At 38.0% G+C, this 16227-nt stretch overlaps 1 protein-coding gene across 1 annotated transcript; it reads right to left on the bottom strand.

Moving 5' to 3' along the window:
* Positions 1-443: 443 nt before the first annotated feature.
* TYRP1 (tyrosinase-related protein 1) lies at positions 444-11446 on the bottom strand. Its single transcript, XM_010188387.1, has 7 exons — positions 11086-11446; positions 8012-8334; positions 5661-5865; positions 4216-4383; positions 2705-2884; positions 1220-1366; positions 444-660 (listed from the first exon to the last, which is right to left on the bottom strand). The coding sequence occupies exons 1-7, from the start codon at positions 11351-11353 to the stop codon at positions 455-457; spliced, it is 1497 nt and encodes a 498-aa protein (XP_010186689.1). The 5' UTR covers positions 11354-11446; the 3' UTR covers positions 444-454.
* Positions 11447-16227: the final 4781 nt, after the last annotated feature.

Raw genomic sequence — 16227 nt, 5'->3', positions numbered from 1 at the left:
CTTGGCATGTTGGCTGTTTTGAAACCGAATTCCACTTGGCTAGCCAAGGTGCTTATTTGTAATTTGGATTCAGCTTCTGTCCCATTCTAGACATGATCTTTTCACAAAAGTACCTCATAAAAGAATTTTGGGTATAAAAGCTAGATGAAGTCAGATGACATTCGCTGTTGGCAAGTTAACTAAATTTTACCAGATTTTACAGATATATGCATGAAAAAGGCTTGCAGGTGAACCATGAAAAGTTAGTGTAATTCTTCTAAAATCAACACAGAATTAGTATTTCAAAGGTGATTTATTGATACCTAGGTGTGATGAAAGAGGAGGCAAAGCCTGAAGCAAATATATCAAGACAGCTGAAAGTTTATGCTCTTTATTTTAAAGTAGATAGATGACCACAATTTATAAAATACAGCAAAAGAAACAGTTTCAGTCAGATGCAAAAAATGCCATCTCTTCAAACAACAGACTGGCTCGGTGTTGGTATGCCATCGTAATCATCTGAGTAGTGTTGATACTGATCAGTAAGAAGAGGCTGATGCAAGTCATCCTTATTTTTCTTGACACGTACGATACATGCAGCAGCAGCAAAGATAATTGCAACAAGAACCAGTGCAGTCACTATTGCGATAGTTATCATCTCTGTGACACGGAGAGCCCGACCTACAGGAAGGAAAGCAAAAGGGAAAGTTATTAAAAATAAATGTCAAGTATATGGATAAATATCAGGGAGACAGATCAAAGCTCAGTATTTGTCATTATTCAATGAGTAGAACCAGTTTAAATTTTAGTTTATAATATTTGTTCCAAAATGTGGGAAAATTTCAGTCTCTTTTGTAACACTAAAAACAGTTCTGGACCTTTCTTCTGCTCTCTGGTTTCTGAGGGGTTTGTATTCTCTGTAGTGATCTGATGAACGCATATGATATAGCAATAAGGACCTTCTGCAAAAGTTTAGATCCAAATGAGAACTTCTCCAAAACCTGAAGTGAATAGTGGTAGCTTCATGCAGGAACAATCTATAATCAGTAGCTCTTTAATTGTACTAAATCCAAAATGCAAGTGTTCTGCAAAGCCAGAGACGAAAAGACAAGTAGTCCTTTACAAAATTATCAAATATTGTTTGTGAAATTTGAACAAAATTTGTTATATGATGCATAGACTTAAAGGGGGAAAAAGTGATGAGGAAAAATAGAGAAAGCATCCACATTGGATGGTTTACCTGGCCACTCGACTTCATAGCTGTATCCCAGATTTTCTGGTGCAGTAACAAACATTTCATTATTGGTAACTGGAGGCCAGAAAGGCACCATATTGTACTGTCGATTATGTCCAATGGGGGCATTCTCCAGTGGATATGTTGAGATATCTAAATTTGAAATTCAAATCACACTTCTGTAAATAAAATCAAAATAATTTGCACTACTTCATTTTATTTCCAATAGTAACTCGGGTTCCTCAATTTTTTTGTTCCTAACTTAAGTTAATCTGAAAGGATTGGTTTTCCAGGATGACAGATCCAGAGTAGCTGGCTCTGCTTTGTCCAAAAGCAAGACTACTGATGTTATCTCTGTTTTTTAACAAAATCCACTAGTAAATTGTAAAACTTTCAGCCTGTGTTGGGCTTTTCATTTCTTCTCCCATGGAAAAGAAGAAATATCTATAGAGGGCTTGGAAAAAAATTTTGCTACAATCTGGCTTTGTCTGAATGTAACAGTAATGAAGAGTTCTCTCATGCAGTTCAGGAGGGCAGTTGATAAAATCTCCAGTGGAATTATTTTGCAGTGCTATGGTAAATCAGGAGAAAGTCAGCTGAAGGAAAAAAAAAATCCATTTTGGTAATGATACAAATGCTTGTGATAGGTTATGTAAGTACCACCAGGGAAAACAATTGTCTCCCTGATAGCTGATATGAGAAAAGTACATGAGGCACCTTGTGAAAGCTGCACAAAGAAGTCTGAGTTGTGCAATAGCAGCTGTCTTCTGTAGAAGAAGGAAGAGGGGCTGGGTTGTCCTTAGAGGAATACAGTCACTGCTTTGTGCGTACTAATGGACAGACATTAGGGTCACACAGAATTTTCTCCTCAGTTCACTGATGCCAATCTCCTTTCTTATTTCTTTTATTTTCTTTTTTTCTTGCATTTCCTTCCTTCTGTACTTCCTTCCCTCTCCTTCACTTCCTCCTTCATCCCTTTTTCTCTTCAGAGTTAAAGAAACAAGGGCAGCAACAGTAATCGTCCTTTGAAAGGATATGGAAGTGGTTATGGAATACTGGTAATATATAACAAAGGTGGTCAAAATGAATCATGAGAGTGTGCATAGCATCTGATCTTGTTTGACAAGAAGAAACATGGATATTTACTGCACACAGTAATGGGATGTCCATGAAGTATTTGGACCTTCCATGGTTACACTGTTTTTGCTCTATGGAGACAGTATATTTGTGTATATTGCTTTCTTAATTTCTGCCTGGTATCTCTGGCCAAGTCCCTTCACAGACAGTGATTTGAAAATGGATGTCAATGGGGTGGGGAAGGGAGCTTGCTTGTTATACAGTCTGTCTTTGTTAACTAGACTAACTGTTAAAATTCCAGTCCTCTCTCCTAAGATTAGGGCCATTTTGCTGTACAATAAGAAGCAGCTGAGCGCGTGTGACTACAAAGACTGACAACTACCCATTCCACTGCCTTCTGTGAGCACATCTTACCTGCAGAATACCTTCTCAGCCACTCATCGAAAACAGCATCTGTAAATGTGTGCAGGAGGACAAAGATAGGATCATTTGGTGATAAATGAGTTTGACCTCCTGTCCCATTCAAAAATAGATGAGCCAAGTTGTGAAGACTGCGAACTGCTGGGTCATATTTCCCTGAAGGATCACTGTACCCTGAATAGGTAAACAAAGAAGAACAAAAAATCTCAGTGAAGATTTTGTTGGAAGCTGTAGTCCCATCTGGATACTTTTTTCTCTGAAAGTCTGCCATGTTGTTGTGTTGCCTTGCTTAACATAAATGAGTAGCTAATTCTCCCTCTACTGGCACTTAAGAAATGTTCCTAGCATGCATAATTTTCGGACTAAAATAGTCTTTACAAAAGAATACTGAGAATGTGGAGTACAAGGTTTCTGAGATCTAATGAAAAAATATCCAAAATAAAACCTATTGGAGCATGAAAATAAAGGTATGTGTCTGGGACCCACATGTATTTCAGCATAACTGTAATTGTTTCATGTGTTTTTGAACTGCTGACATAGGTGTGTGTATGTTGCCACCTATCTTAAAGAGCCAGCTGTTATAGAATCATAGAATGATTTATGTTGGAAAGGACCTTAAAGATCATCTAGTCCAAACCCCCTGCTGTGGGCAGGGACACCAAGATTCTTGGTTTTGTTCTCCAATAGAAAGAAAATGGCGAAGATCCTCTCCATCATAGGAATTATGCCTCTTCAAGAGACCCACAGGACCTATGGGATGTCTGGCAGAGATCTGAACTATTGCTTGGTAATCTTTTCTCATGAATCCTAGTCCTTCCTGTTTAAAACTCCTGATTATTAAAGTGCAGAAGCAGTTGGCAGGATAGCAGCTAAACAGCATGTATCAGATCTTTAGGCTGGTTTCTGTGTTTTCAGCTGTGTTCAGAAGCCAGTAACTGAAAATTTCATTTTAAATCGGTAAAGCTTAGAGAACAGTGTTATATGGCCCAGAGAGAAGGACTAACATGTCTAGCAATTAATTCTGTATCCAGACCTCAATTGCTACTTCAATACTAATTCTTAAAGTACTTCCAAGGCTTATAATTCCTTTGCTTTCTTTTGTGTATCTCATTTGAGGCTGCAGCTCCATTTCAACCTGTGTGCAAAAGCTGGTAACCCTCATGGTAGCATCTCAATCTGCTGGCCAAAGCTGTCTGTTTTCAATAAGGGCAACCTATTACAAAATTTCAGGGATCTGATCTCAGCTAGTTTCTAGTTCTAAGCTAGTATGCCAGTGATAGACTTTTAAGACTTTTAAAGTGTTTAAAGAACTGACATAAGCTATCAAGTAATTTACCCTGAGCTTATTTATGCTTAGTATTAAACTAATACTTCATGCTAACAACAATGTGCTCTTAGAGTTCAATAGACTGCCCCCAAATTCATACTTCCAACAGGAAAAATGGAAAGCCTGCTTCCTTGACTTATATGGAGTTGTCCCAGGCCCTTTTATTTGCCATGGTTACCTTCTACTGTGTTACGGAAACTGTCTGTTGAATTGGAATAGAAAGGAGGAGTGTCAAATACACCAACTTCCAAACATTGAGCAACATCCTCAGGCTCTGGGAGATGCTGTACCATAGGTCGTGCAACATTTCCAGCAGGATTTCTTCGAATAGGCCCACCCTCAGTGCCTGGGGGTGGAGAGAAGAGAGAAAACAATACTTGTGCAAAACAGTAGGCTACAGAACACATCCTTCTAATAACTGAACCGTGGGGAAAAAAATCCTTTGCAAATGACACTTAAACCAAATAAATAGGTTTGTTCTTCATCTCAGGCAAAGAATCTGAACGTTCATGGGGTCCTGTGTGCTGGATACTTTGCACCAGGATTTTAAAAAAAACATCTAGAAGCCTCTTACTGAAATTTGTAGTTCTATAAATGCTTTGAGAAAACATTCTGTAGTTTCTCAATGTGATTTTTTGAGGAGAACTAGGACAAAAGTTTTGAGAATGTCCTGATAGACTAGATGGGGAAAGTGCTATAGTAGATTATGTGCGTTACTAACCCAGTACTGTGTTATTTCCATATTTTTCCCTCTATTTCCATGAAGATGCTGAGTTGTGGCTTGAAGATCATGATTGTACAAGGATTTTGCTGAGATTTTTAAGCTCTTGTAGCTGAGATAGATGTATTAGGATTCAATATTCTTTACATTCAAAACATGCTCCACATGGTTAACATGGGGATTTGTTAAATGTTCTCCATTTAGGAGGCAGAATACCATTAAAGTGGTGAGTGGAGTGGTCAGGAGAAAAGCTTCAATTAAGAAATGACACTGCCAGATTTAATTATGTATGGCACAAGAAATTAATAGATACTACATAAGAAGGGAAGTCAAAACATTTACCTCTCCCTCTGCTACAAGCTCCTGATCAAATTTTGAACTGCTTCATGACTGAGTGCAAGGCAGAGGATAAGTATGTACTATCTCAGAAGACCGAGAGGGGAGTGTGGGTCTCTTCTCTCAAGTTACAACCCATAGGGCAAAAGAAAATGGCCTCAAATTATGCCAAAGGTGGTTTAAGTTAGACATTAGGAAAATCTTTTACACTGAAGGGGTCATCAAAGTCTGGGACAGGCTACTCAGGGAAGTGGAGAAATCACTATCCTTGGACGTATCCAAAAGCAGTCTAGATATGGTGCTCAGGGACATGGTTTAGAAGTGAGCATGGTAGAGTTAGTGAACAGTTGGACTTGATGATCTCAAATTTCTTTTATAAACATAAGTACTCTATGATTCTCTGATTCTATGAAACTCGGATAAAGAATATTTTAAAAATATTTAAAAATATTTAAAAAAACACGTTAAGACTTTTTGAGTGGGAAAAGCCATTGCAATGTAAGGTACAATATTTATTTATTATTAAATTATTTTCTTTCCAAGTATCTGCCAGCAGTCATACTTACTGTTACAGATGGTTCCCAAAGTTTCATAGTCTTCTACGTTTTCACATAGCACTCGCCACTGAGAGAAGATTGAGTTCTGGCTGATAAGTGAGAAATCAAAATTGCTTCTAGCTCCCATCAGGTCATCTGAGCAGATATCACAGGTGTTCTGTCCTGTTGCAAAGTTCCAGTAGGGCAGACCAAAAGTGGGGTCCTGCAGCATGTTCTAAACCGTGAAAATACGGTGTTATTACATGTATGCCCAGACAACTATAACATTTACTGCTAGAAAGATGTTAAAAAACAATTAAATACAACTTAGTAAGAGTCAGAGTCCTGCACCATGGAGAAGAAATCTATGGAAAATGTATGAAATCTATGTAAAAACATTTGGTAGTTTTTCACGTTGATGCCTTTGTTCAATAGAACATATGGTTGCACTATGAACTAAGTCAGGGAACTCCCTTATTAATAAGACAGTACCTTTTGCATGAAACGATATTGTGAGTAGTAAGAAACATCGCTTAATACTGATATCCCACTTTTCCAAACATTCTTAATGGCATATCAACAACAACAGCATTTGTAGCACATGGAATACCTAATCCAACTGAGGAATGACAAGGTGAGGTACAAAGTCCTGCACATGAGTTTGAGCAATCCCAAGCAGAAATATAGTCTGGGTGGACAATAAATTGAAAGAAGCTCTGAGGAGAAGGACTTGGTGGCATTGGTTGATGAAAAGCTCAGCATGAGCCAGCAATGTGTGCTTGCAGCCCAGAAAGCCAACTGTTTCCTGGACTGCATCAAAAGAAGCATGACCAGCAGGTGAAGGGAGGCAATTCTTCCTGTCTACTCTGCTCTCGTGAAACCCTGTCTGGAGTACTGCATCCAGCACTGGGGCCCTCAACATAAGAAGGACATGGACCTGTGGGAGTGAGTCCAGAGGAGGTCCACAAAGATGATCAGAGGTGTGGAGCCTGGAGCACCTCTCCTATTTAGACAGGCTGAGAGAGCTGGGGTTGTTCAGACTGGAGAAGAGAAAGGTCCAGGGAAACTTAATAGCTGCCTTCCAGTATTTCAAGGGGTCCCACAAAAAAGCTGGGGAGGAACTTTTTACAAGGTCCTGGAGTAACTGAACAAGGGATAATAGTTTTAAATTGTAAGAAGTTAGTTTATATTAGATATTAGGAAGAAATTATTTACTGTGAGGGGGGTGAGGCACTGGCACAGTTTGATCAGGTAAGTTGTGAATATCCCCTCCCTGAAAGTGTTCAAAGACAGGTTTAGTGGGGCTTTGACAACCCGGTCTAGTGGGAGGTGTTCCTGTCCATGAACGGGGGGTTAGACTGGATGATCTTTAAGGTCCCTTCCAACCCAAACCATTCTATGATTCTATTACTGAGTAGATAGAAGAGTAAGGAAAAGGAATACTGTCCCTTCAAATTGTCATTGTTTGGTTCTAGTATGGATTGGAGTTGAACAGATCTGGAGTGTGTCCTGGCTTCCAGTATTTATGTACCAGTATGTGTTGGCCAGCCAAATCAGCTTAACTAATGATCAACTTCACTAACATAAATAGGAATATATGTTAAATCACCAAGAGCTAGAACTCCTCAGGGCTTCCACATAATGAAATACCACTTACGTCAAATATAAGTTTTGAAGGGAGTTTGTTCCTCAGCCTGATGTGGGGCCATTGAAACTAGTGAAAACCCTTGAAGTGATTTCAAAGACTATTTAATCTTAACCTTGAAATCTTCATTCTCTCTTCTTTAAGAAGGATGATTGTCCATAAAATAATGTATTAATTTTATAGATAGGTCCATACACAGACAAGAAAACAGAAGAACCACTGATTTATGGAACACAGTATTACTAAATACTGATTTATCTTTTCAGTTACACTAATTATACAAATAAAATATGCTTCTGAATCCCCAAGCCATCTCCATAATACTTTTCTTTAGAACTTCTGCTGCTTTGATTAGTCTAACTTAGTCAAGAATTGCGGTCTTGATATTAAAAATAACACTGACAAAAATTTCTGTTGGTCCCAGAAAATACCGTCTATGGATATCTCTAGAATTTACATCCATTTTTACAGGAGATTTTTATGTAGTTTTTAATGTAAATTTAATTTTTTCCATTACTCTGATTGAAATATTGTTTTTAGCATCTCTGTAAAAATGATAGGCTAAAACCTAAATGCGGTCTATTAAGTTCAGTATACCTAATGAGTTACTGACATTTCAGCAGAAATGTTTCAACACATAGGAAGGGCTGATATAATTTTTGCTTATTGGACTACAGGGAGAAGTTCTTTAATTAACCAAAACAGAATGAACACATGGCTCAACACTGAACTTTACCTGCATATCTCTTTCAAGCTGCAGTAGATGGTACCTATGCCATGTGAGAAAAGCTGGTCCCTCATGAGAGAAATCAACTCCTCCAAAACTCTGCTGCCCTGCACCAAGGAAAGTCTTCCTGACAGAATAATAATGAGACCACACAAAGTAGTTATAAATGGAAATATTCTCAAATTGTGGTGTGTTGCCATCTGGCCCAAATATTTCCTCGCGTCTTCGTGTAGCAATAACAATATCAGGATGGACTGTCACCTTGGCTTGGTGTAAGGCATTCACAAAACGTCTCCTTTCTTCTGTACTCAAATCCAAAAGATTCCTCCTGACTGTAAGGATACAGAAGCAGCAAGTTACCAAAGTAATAGACACATGTCTGATCTCCCAGGACTAATTTATTTTGCTCCTAATAATTTCCATTGAGTCCCTTTTTCTTCAAGTGTTCATGCTTTTTTTTTTTGGGGGGAGGGGGTGGGATTAATTCAGAGAGTACTGATCATAAATAGAAAATGTTATTAATTGTCAGAAAGGTTGAGCCAAATAAAAATAAACCCCAAAACTTGTGGTTTTAGTGCTTTTAGAAGTAGTGTTACAGATTATCTTTCCATCTTGTCAGTGAAATGACAAAGACAGTTCTTCATCACACAAATCTCTTGGAATTTCATCCAATAGACTTAAGATTTTCTGTGGTAACAGTTTACAAGAAAAGAATATTATATAAAATTTATAGTAATCAGAAGCTCTACAGCTTGGCCATTTAGTTTGTGTTTGAACTTTTGTAGGAAAAAATGGCAGATTCACCAGTGAACTGTGAATTTCACACAGTACAACATCTCTATTTAATGACATTACCTCCCATTATTAACAACAGCCATGTATTAGTCCTGTTTAGCAGTGTATCTCAAAACCATTTACAAATATCATTGTCCTCATATAGACACTGAAACAAGGAGGACAACTGACTTACTGAAATAGCAGTATATCATCAAGAGGTACAGAGTCCCCATCACGTCAGTTATAGTCTAGCATGCTTTCATCTGGACTGGGAAGATTTCAGGCTAAGTTTAGACAATGACACAAGTAAAAGTCCTCACAGCTATTCTTCATCCTGCACCCTTTTTCATTATAAAAGGTACTGTAAAATCTGTAATTGTCCAAATGAGTGATAGAGTGTCATGATATGAGTAGCAACATGTATTCAGTATGAATCAATATGAAGAATAAAAGTGAATTACATTCCACTATATGAAGATTCAGTGGAGAATATTATGGCTTCATCGAACTTTGTAGGAATACTTTTATGAAATGTGAGTTTCATCCAAGGACTCTGTATCCTGAAACATCCTTTTCTGTTATGTGGAACTCAACTGATATGCTAGCCATAGTGACTGAAGGGGTTTTTGTTGTTGATTTTAAGTAGCTCATGAAAAATATCCATCTAATTTTCATTTACATAGACATACTAGCTTTTTCATTTTTCAAAATACATATCTGAACCACAATTTAAAAAATGGACTATTATTAAAGTTAGGCATGAATTTAGAATTTATGAAGGCACCAAACTGCATTTTACAGCTGTTTTATAAGGCTATACCAACAGTTATTCAATAATTATTTCTGAAATCTGAGCAGCTGGGGCCAGCTTTATGGATGGACAAAAGAGGTGACCTCCATGTGGAAACTTAAGCATAAGAAGAAGTTAATTTCCCCTGTTTAAACTCAAGTTGTCATGCATGATAATTCTGATTTGCTCACAAATTTACAGGGTAGTAAAGGATTTAATAAGTGAGAAAAGTAAAAAGTGCTCTTGTATATCCTAGAAAATCAGTTAAAGCTGCTTTTTGCAGCTTTTTTTTGCTTTTTTGCAGATTTACTTTACTAAGTTTGTGCATGTTAACATTTATTTATCAGTTAGTTGTCAGAGTTATCATCATTGTTAATAAAAACGGACAGAGCATCAGAGGGTGCAACCTGGCTTAGCAAATCCAATTCTTGAGTCATACTTTCTGCTTTCTAGTTTACTTCTTGGAGCTTAGAGGATGAACAAAATCCTAAGGTCTTTCCCACAGCTATCAGTAAACTGTTTTCAAAAATCTTATTGTTAATATTTTGAATTTGTAAGTCATCCTTTGTTAATCACTGTTTGAACATGTGCTCCTGTTCATAGAGTGAATCCTATCTGGTGAAAATAATGGTGATGCTGATTTCTGTTTCTACAAGAGGCACTGCACATTTTTGTGAGAGAGCTGTGGTTGCTTATGTCAGTAGAACCGATCACAAATTTGGGGGATTATGGATTTTGCAAAGTTTCAATTACACCTTTAAACTTTCACTAACAAAGACTGAAATCTTGTTCATTCAGATCGAGACTTGAGAACAAGGATCTGTCTGCTTGTCTTTTTTCAATGTACCTACAATATTCAACATTTTCCCAGTCCCACAGAGATTTTGTAACTGTTTCCAAAAATGTAGGCATTTATTTACTGACATTCCGAACTAAAGTGAAACTGGATAACTCTCAGAAAGACCCACCAGTCCCTGTGCTCATTCACCTGAAGAACTAATAGTCATGAGTTAGAGCTTTTAAAAACATTGATAGCAACTAGGTAAGTAAAAATTTGCAAGGTCAGGTACATTGTTTAGAAATGTATTAAGGGATTTTGAATCAAAAGAGCTACTGTCACACTTTAAGTAGTCACAAGGTATTAAGCATGAGATCTACATAAATATTATTCCCAGACATACTCACAAACACACATACATCTCTACATACATTGTTTTACCCTTAAATAATTCCAAAAAATACAATTTTTTCAACTTAGGTGTTCTGTTCTTCAAAGGAATTTGTCCTAATCCTGCACAAACTGGTTTTGTTTCTTCCTTTAATTGGGTACTAAATGTACGCACTTGGTACACAAGCTGAACAACTCATCTATCAGCTGCCTTAATAGCCTCTATGACAATGTACATTTGCTAAATAAGGGACATTTTGTGTTTTAAAGAAAAGAAATCTGTTAAGTACATTTTGAAGCAAGCACTACCAACAGGCAATTTTCATGCCATATTTCTGGTGCTCTTACCTATATTGATTTGTTGGCTACAGGTAGGTCCACTCCAGCCGGGGCGACATGACCCACAGTTGTAACCAGAGAAATTACCGTTGCACCGGCAGGTTTGGTTGAAGAAGCGTATGGGCCATTGCTCACGGTCATCCTGCCCATCGTGGATGTACTGTGGGCCGTGGGGTCGTGAATCAACAGTCACCTGTATGCACCGGCCCCTCCCCGTAGACACACCACACTGGTCAGTACCTGGACCAAACACAGGGAAATAATCTGGGCAACACATGCCGCTCCTCAGGGACTCGATGTTAGTGCACTGGCGAGGGAACTGAGCTCCAGCTTGGCTGAAAATGCTGAGAAGCAGTGGCAGAAAAATTGACTGCAGATCCAGCAGAGCTGTCTCCTTCTGAGAGCCGGCCGTCCCCTCTCACTGGCTTCTTCTCTCCTGGGATGAGACACTCAGCTACAGAGAGACAGAGACAGAGAGGGATCGCGACAGAGGGAGGGAGGGAGAGGGAGAGAGGGAGAGAGGGAGAGGGGGAGGGGGAGAGAGGGAGGGAGGGAGGGAGAGAGAGAGAGAGAGAGAAAGAGAGAGAGAGAGATAGGAGAATGAAAACAGGTGGTACAAACCTTCCAGGGTACCCCTTCCACCCCAGAAAATGCCTCTAAACCCTGCACTTCGATAATCTACCTGGAAAAGCGAACAACTCTGACTACATACACTAAAGTTCTTCTCTTCTCTCACTCTCTTCACAAAAGATAGTAACTACCCAGAGCTCTATTTGCTCATTGACTTCTACTTGCTTCCCAAATGTTCATTCATGCTGTACAACAGCCAGACAGATTTACTTCACTATGGCAAATTGCTAAAACCTGTCTAGGGCACCAGTTTTTTGAACTTTTTTCCACCCAACCCACCCCCCTACGTATTCTTGCCTTTCTCTTCTGCATTTAACTAGTGTATCTTTTTCTCTACTTTGCAGTTCCTTTCTGTGCTCCCTTGCTGTTCTCTAACGGCAGCTCCACCAGAAAGTGAAGTGACAATGGTTCATGCATTGTACCTGTTCTCTCTGCCTGGTACCTCTGCTCTACTGAGATCCTGTGCTATCTCTGCATGTCCTATGACTGTATCTAACCTGAAATAAGCGCTGCTAATTTCTCTCCTGGTTCAGTGTGCTTACTAATCCTTCTTCTACCAACACAGTATGGCTTGGCCTCACCCTCCTTCTTCAATTAATCCCCTTTCTACTTCAGTGCATTTCCCTGGACTTTAAGTACTTGAACAGCACATGATTTCTTTCATGCTTATCTCCTTGTGATTTTACAAGTTTTAGCAAAGGTCAGAGACAAATACTTGAATTCAAAACAGAACAACTGTGAAGCTTTTTGTTTTTAATTACTTGAAAAGAAAGGCTTACTTGAAAACAGACAAAGAACACTGGGGAAATTCACATTTAACAGACATTTTAAAAAAATTCTTCAAATGACATTTTCAAAATCAGGCCAAAGTGACAAAGATACACAATTTAGAAAATAAAACACTTAAATCTTAAACTTACAACTTTCAGTTTAACCATTTGTTTTGGTAATAAAATTAAATGACAATGATCATTTGGAATATCTTGAAATGCTGAATTCTGAGCAGGAGTTATTAAGGCTAATAAAACAAAGAAATAGAGAAAAATAGTCTCTGAAATGAACAAAATACTTTTCTATTCTTGCAAGGACAATTTCCACTGAGCAAAACTGGCCTTATTGAAGCTTCTACTTTCTTTCTGATCTATCAATAACAATGACTTTCAGTTGGGTGAGGTTAACTGTCAAGAAACATATTAACTAGCACCAAGACAACACATTGACAGGTTTTCTGGGAAAAGGTTCAACCACAGTGTAACCTGGATTACCTGCCTCTTCGTCTGCTTCTCTATGTGCAAGTCAAAATGTGAGAAAGCACCCAGTTCTGGCAGGTGACAGAAATAGGTTTTTTGTTCATTTATTCTTGTCAGCCTACCATGGACCACATCAATGAACCTTGCCATATGTGCTTGTGTAACCAAACATGCTATAGCTTGCTTCAGTGTAGGTACAAGCCTTTTAGTACACTTCTCCATATCTTCAATTAAATCTCCATTTGCAGATAGGAATATTTGATAATCCTTAAATGAAACTTTTCTGGCTTTCATTTTATTCCCCATTTAAGCCTATTTTCTCTTATTTACTAGCCTATTCTCTATCCTGCTTCTTTCTAGGCTTAAACATGTTTTTTGAGACGTGACACAAATTCACTCCTATCACATCAGAAGGTAAACCAGAGCTACAGAAAAATGTCTTGAGATTTCATCTGGAAAGAACTCCCAGATCAAAGAAGAAGCATAAAAGTTTTAACTATGAATATTTAGCAAATACAGTCAATTCATAATAAATCCTGCTCCTTAGACAAAGCCCCAGTAAAAAGAGCAAATAGATATACTGACTGGGGTTACCTGGCATCATGAAACTTGCCCTTATGATGGTGGACATGATGTAGACCTTTTGTAAGCCTTCTGCATAGCCAGCACCTATGAATTTTGTTCAGCAGACTACTAGAGCTGAGAATCATTTCCCTTCTTTGCCCCCATTTGTTCCCTTGGGTTTCTTGCTGGGAGCCTTGCTGAACAGTTTGGCTATATGCAGTCCCTTTTATAGTCTTTATTTTGATATTCTTGCCCTTAGAGACTCCTGCTCCCCTACTGTGCCTTTAAAGATTTATTCTTGGACATTATCCAAATGCACAACATCTGTGTTTCTGTAGTTTATTCAGGAAGGGCTTGTCTACATAAGCAAGGTAATGAGAAAAAAGTTATGTGAACCCCTAGCTCATTAATTGCCTGTGTGGTCTAAAAGCCCTTCAGAGAAAGTCAATTAATATGCTAGATGTTCAAATATAGTTTGCACAATTTTTCTTCTGTAAGCATTAGTTCTTGATGCTAAGTACAGGCCTCTATGCAGTCACATAAGATTTAGCTGGGGCCTATAGCCTAACCTACTTGAGAATGTTACGAAAATAAGCCAGTTCTCTTTGTGCTTGACTGGTGATGAAAGCTGATGTGTTGGTTCTGTCTTACTTCCTGCTGTCATCTATGCAGTTCTCTGGGAGCTACACTATGATATTTACTGAGTGCCCAAGATCTACAAATACTTTAAAGAATAGTGTACTTTGAAAGCTACTGTTGTTCGCAAAGATTTTTATTCCTCAATCTCAAGACACACAGTCCCCCTAGAAAAAATTTATTTTTGTCAGCTTTGCCTAAGTTGCATGGGAAGTAGTTAGTGTTATTACTGTTATTTGTGGATCACCTCTGGTATGATGACACTACACTGCAAGTGCTTGCAAACTGAATATTGGAATAGTCAAGTGGATGAATTCAGCAGTGGGCAAATGAGCAGCTGAAATGAAGGTACATTTGTGGTAACCTTCATCATCACAGTCTTAATGTTCAGGGGTTTTGAAACCAACAGTGCCATCTTCAACTGCTGTAAACTGATCTATGATTTACCTTGTCTGTGCATCTTGGCTAGGTCTTAAATGCCTTAACTTATTTTTGTTATTTTTTAGTGCTTTTTGTTTTTTTTCTTTTACTTTTTCCTTGTACACAATATCAGTAGTCAATCTTTTCACAAAATAAGCCAACTCCTCAGATTACTGAGCCAGTTTTGGATTGTATTGAATTTCTTTTTCCTTCCCATTAGAAGAAAATAATGCTGCTCTTATGAAAAAAGCAGATCTAGATATAAGTGAGGTCTTTGTAGATGAGTCAGAACTGACATTCTGTTTCCTATATCTGAACATGTCAGCACAAACACAAAAGTTCATAAAATTTCACATATGAATCCAAATGCTGCATGGGACCTTCCTTTGTGAAAAGAGAATAACCACAGCACATCTAATCCTCATCTGTGTCTAGATGTGAAAACGCGAAAAGATAATTTTCTAGAATGAAACGATATGTATTATATACATATAATAAGTGATTTTTACATATACATATTATATACATAAGTGATTTTTAATTAATTAGATTCTAAAAATATTAAAATGAGTATAGGAGGCCATTATCATATTTTCATTTGAGCTGGGAAACATAATTTCATATATTTATATATAAAAACTGACCCTTCTATTCACTTAACATGATGTACAGTTCTAGTGTTTTATAAAGCCTTCTGTTATTATTGTTAACATAGATGACTCACTTTTCCTTTGCTCTATAGCTACACATAAATAAAATAAGGTTTACTGAATGTGCAGGCAAGTTGTCAGGAGAAGAGTACGGAAAAAAAGCTACTGCTGTCAATAATTTTCAAAAGTAAATTTGCATTTTTCATGCAAAAGATTTACCTGAGATGGCAGGTATGTTACAATTTGCCACTGGATCATACAGTACTGCAAGACCTTTACCTCAGCTTGAAAATGTCAGTATTTCTTGGAATATGTCATAACCGGTGATGTATATACGGAAAAATATGAAGTGACATTTTTCTTTTTTGCTGACTAAATAAGGCTTTTACATTCAAAGTTAAGGAAACAAGGTCATTTTAACTACTCCACCTCTCCTCTCCAGAAAGAAAAAAAATCAATTTAAGTTGTGGAGCCTCTCCTAAGGACATTAGAAGGCAAAAATGGAAGACTAGTTCCTCCAGTAAAGCTGGCAGAACCTCTGAAATGTTTGTGAAAAATATGAGTAAGATATCCTGTTCTGTCAGCACCTCGGGTACATACCCTTCATGGAGATCTCAATGGGATGAGTTAAGGGGCTTAGTAGGACAAGTTGAAGGTCAGCTCCATCACTGATGAGAATCCAGAAGCTTGGGGTGTGTCATGGTTTAGGCCTAGTACATAACTGAGCACCACAATGCCCCAAAAAAGGGCTAGTCAAAATAAGGACTGAGAGGGCTTCTCACCATTTAAACAGGTCACAGGCAAAAGACACACTCGTCATAAGGAATAAAAAAACAAAACCATTTTAATTTGTTACCAATATCAGAGTAGAACAATGGGAGATACAACCAGACCTTAAAAATCAAAACACCTTCCCCCCACCCCTCCCTTCTTCCCGGGCTCAACTTTTGTTCCCAGTTTCTTCACGTTTCCCCTCCCACTTTGCCTTGAGGCACAGGGGG

The sequence above is a fragment of the Mesitornis unicolor genome, unplaced genomic scaffold (genome assembly GCF_000695765.1).
Source record: "Mesitornis unicolor isolate BGI_N332 unplaced genomic scaffold, ASM69576v1 scaffold26607, whole genome shotgun sequence".
In the NCBI taxonomy this organism is placed as follows: Eukaryota; Metazoa; Chordata; class Aves; order Mesitornithiformes; family Mesitornithidae; genus Mesitornis; species Mesitornis unicolor.
The sequence above is the reverse complement of the archived record's forward strand: the minus strand, read 5'-3'. Positions and strand labels throughout refer to the sequence as shown.

Coding starts and splice junctions, on each gene's coding strand:
- TYRP1 (XM_010188387.1), bottom strand. CDS start 11,353: ATGTGTTGCCCAGATTATTTCCCTGTGTTTGGTCCAGGTACTGACCAG. Junction 8,335..11,085: donor TAGCCAACAAATCAATATAG/GTAAGAGCACCA, acceptor GTATCCTTACAG/TCAGGAGGAATCTTTTGGAT. Junction 661..1,219: donor CTATGAAGTCGAGTGGCCAG/GTAAACCATCCA, acceptor TCCTTCCTGTAG/GTCGGGCTCTCCGTGTCACA.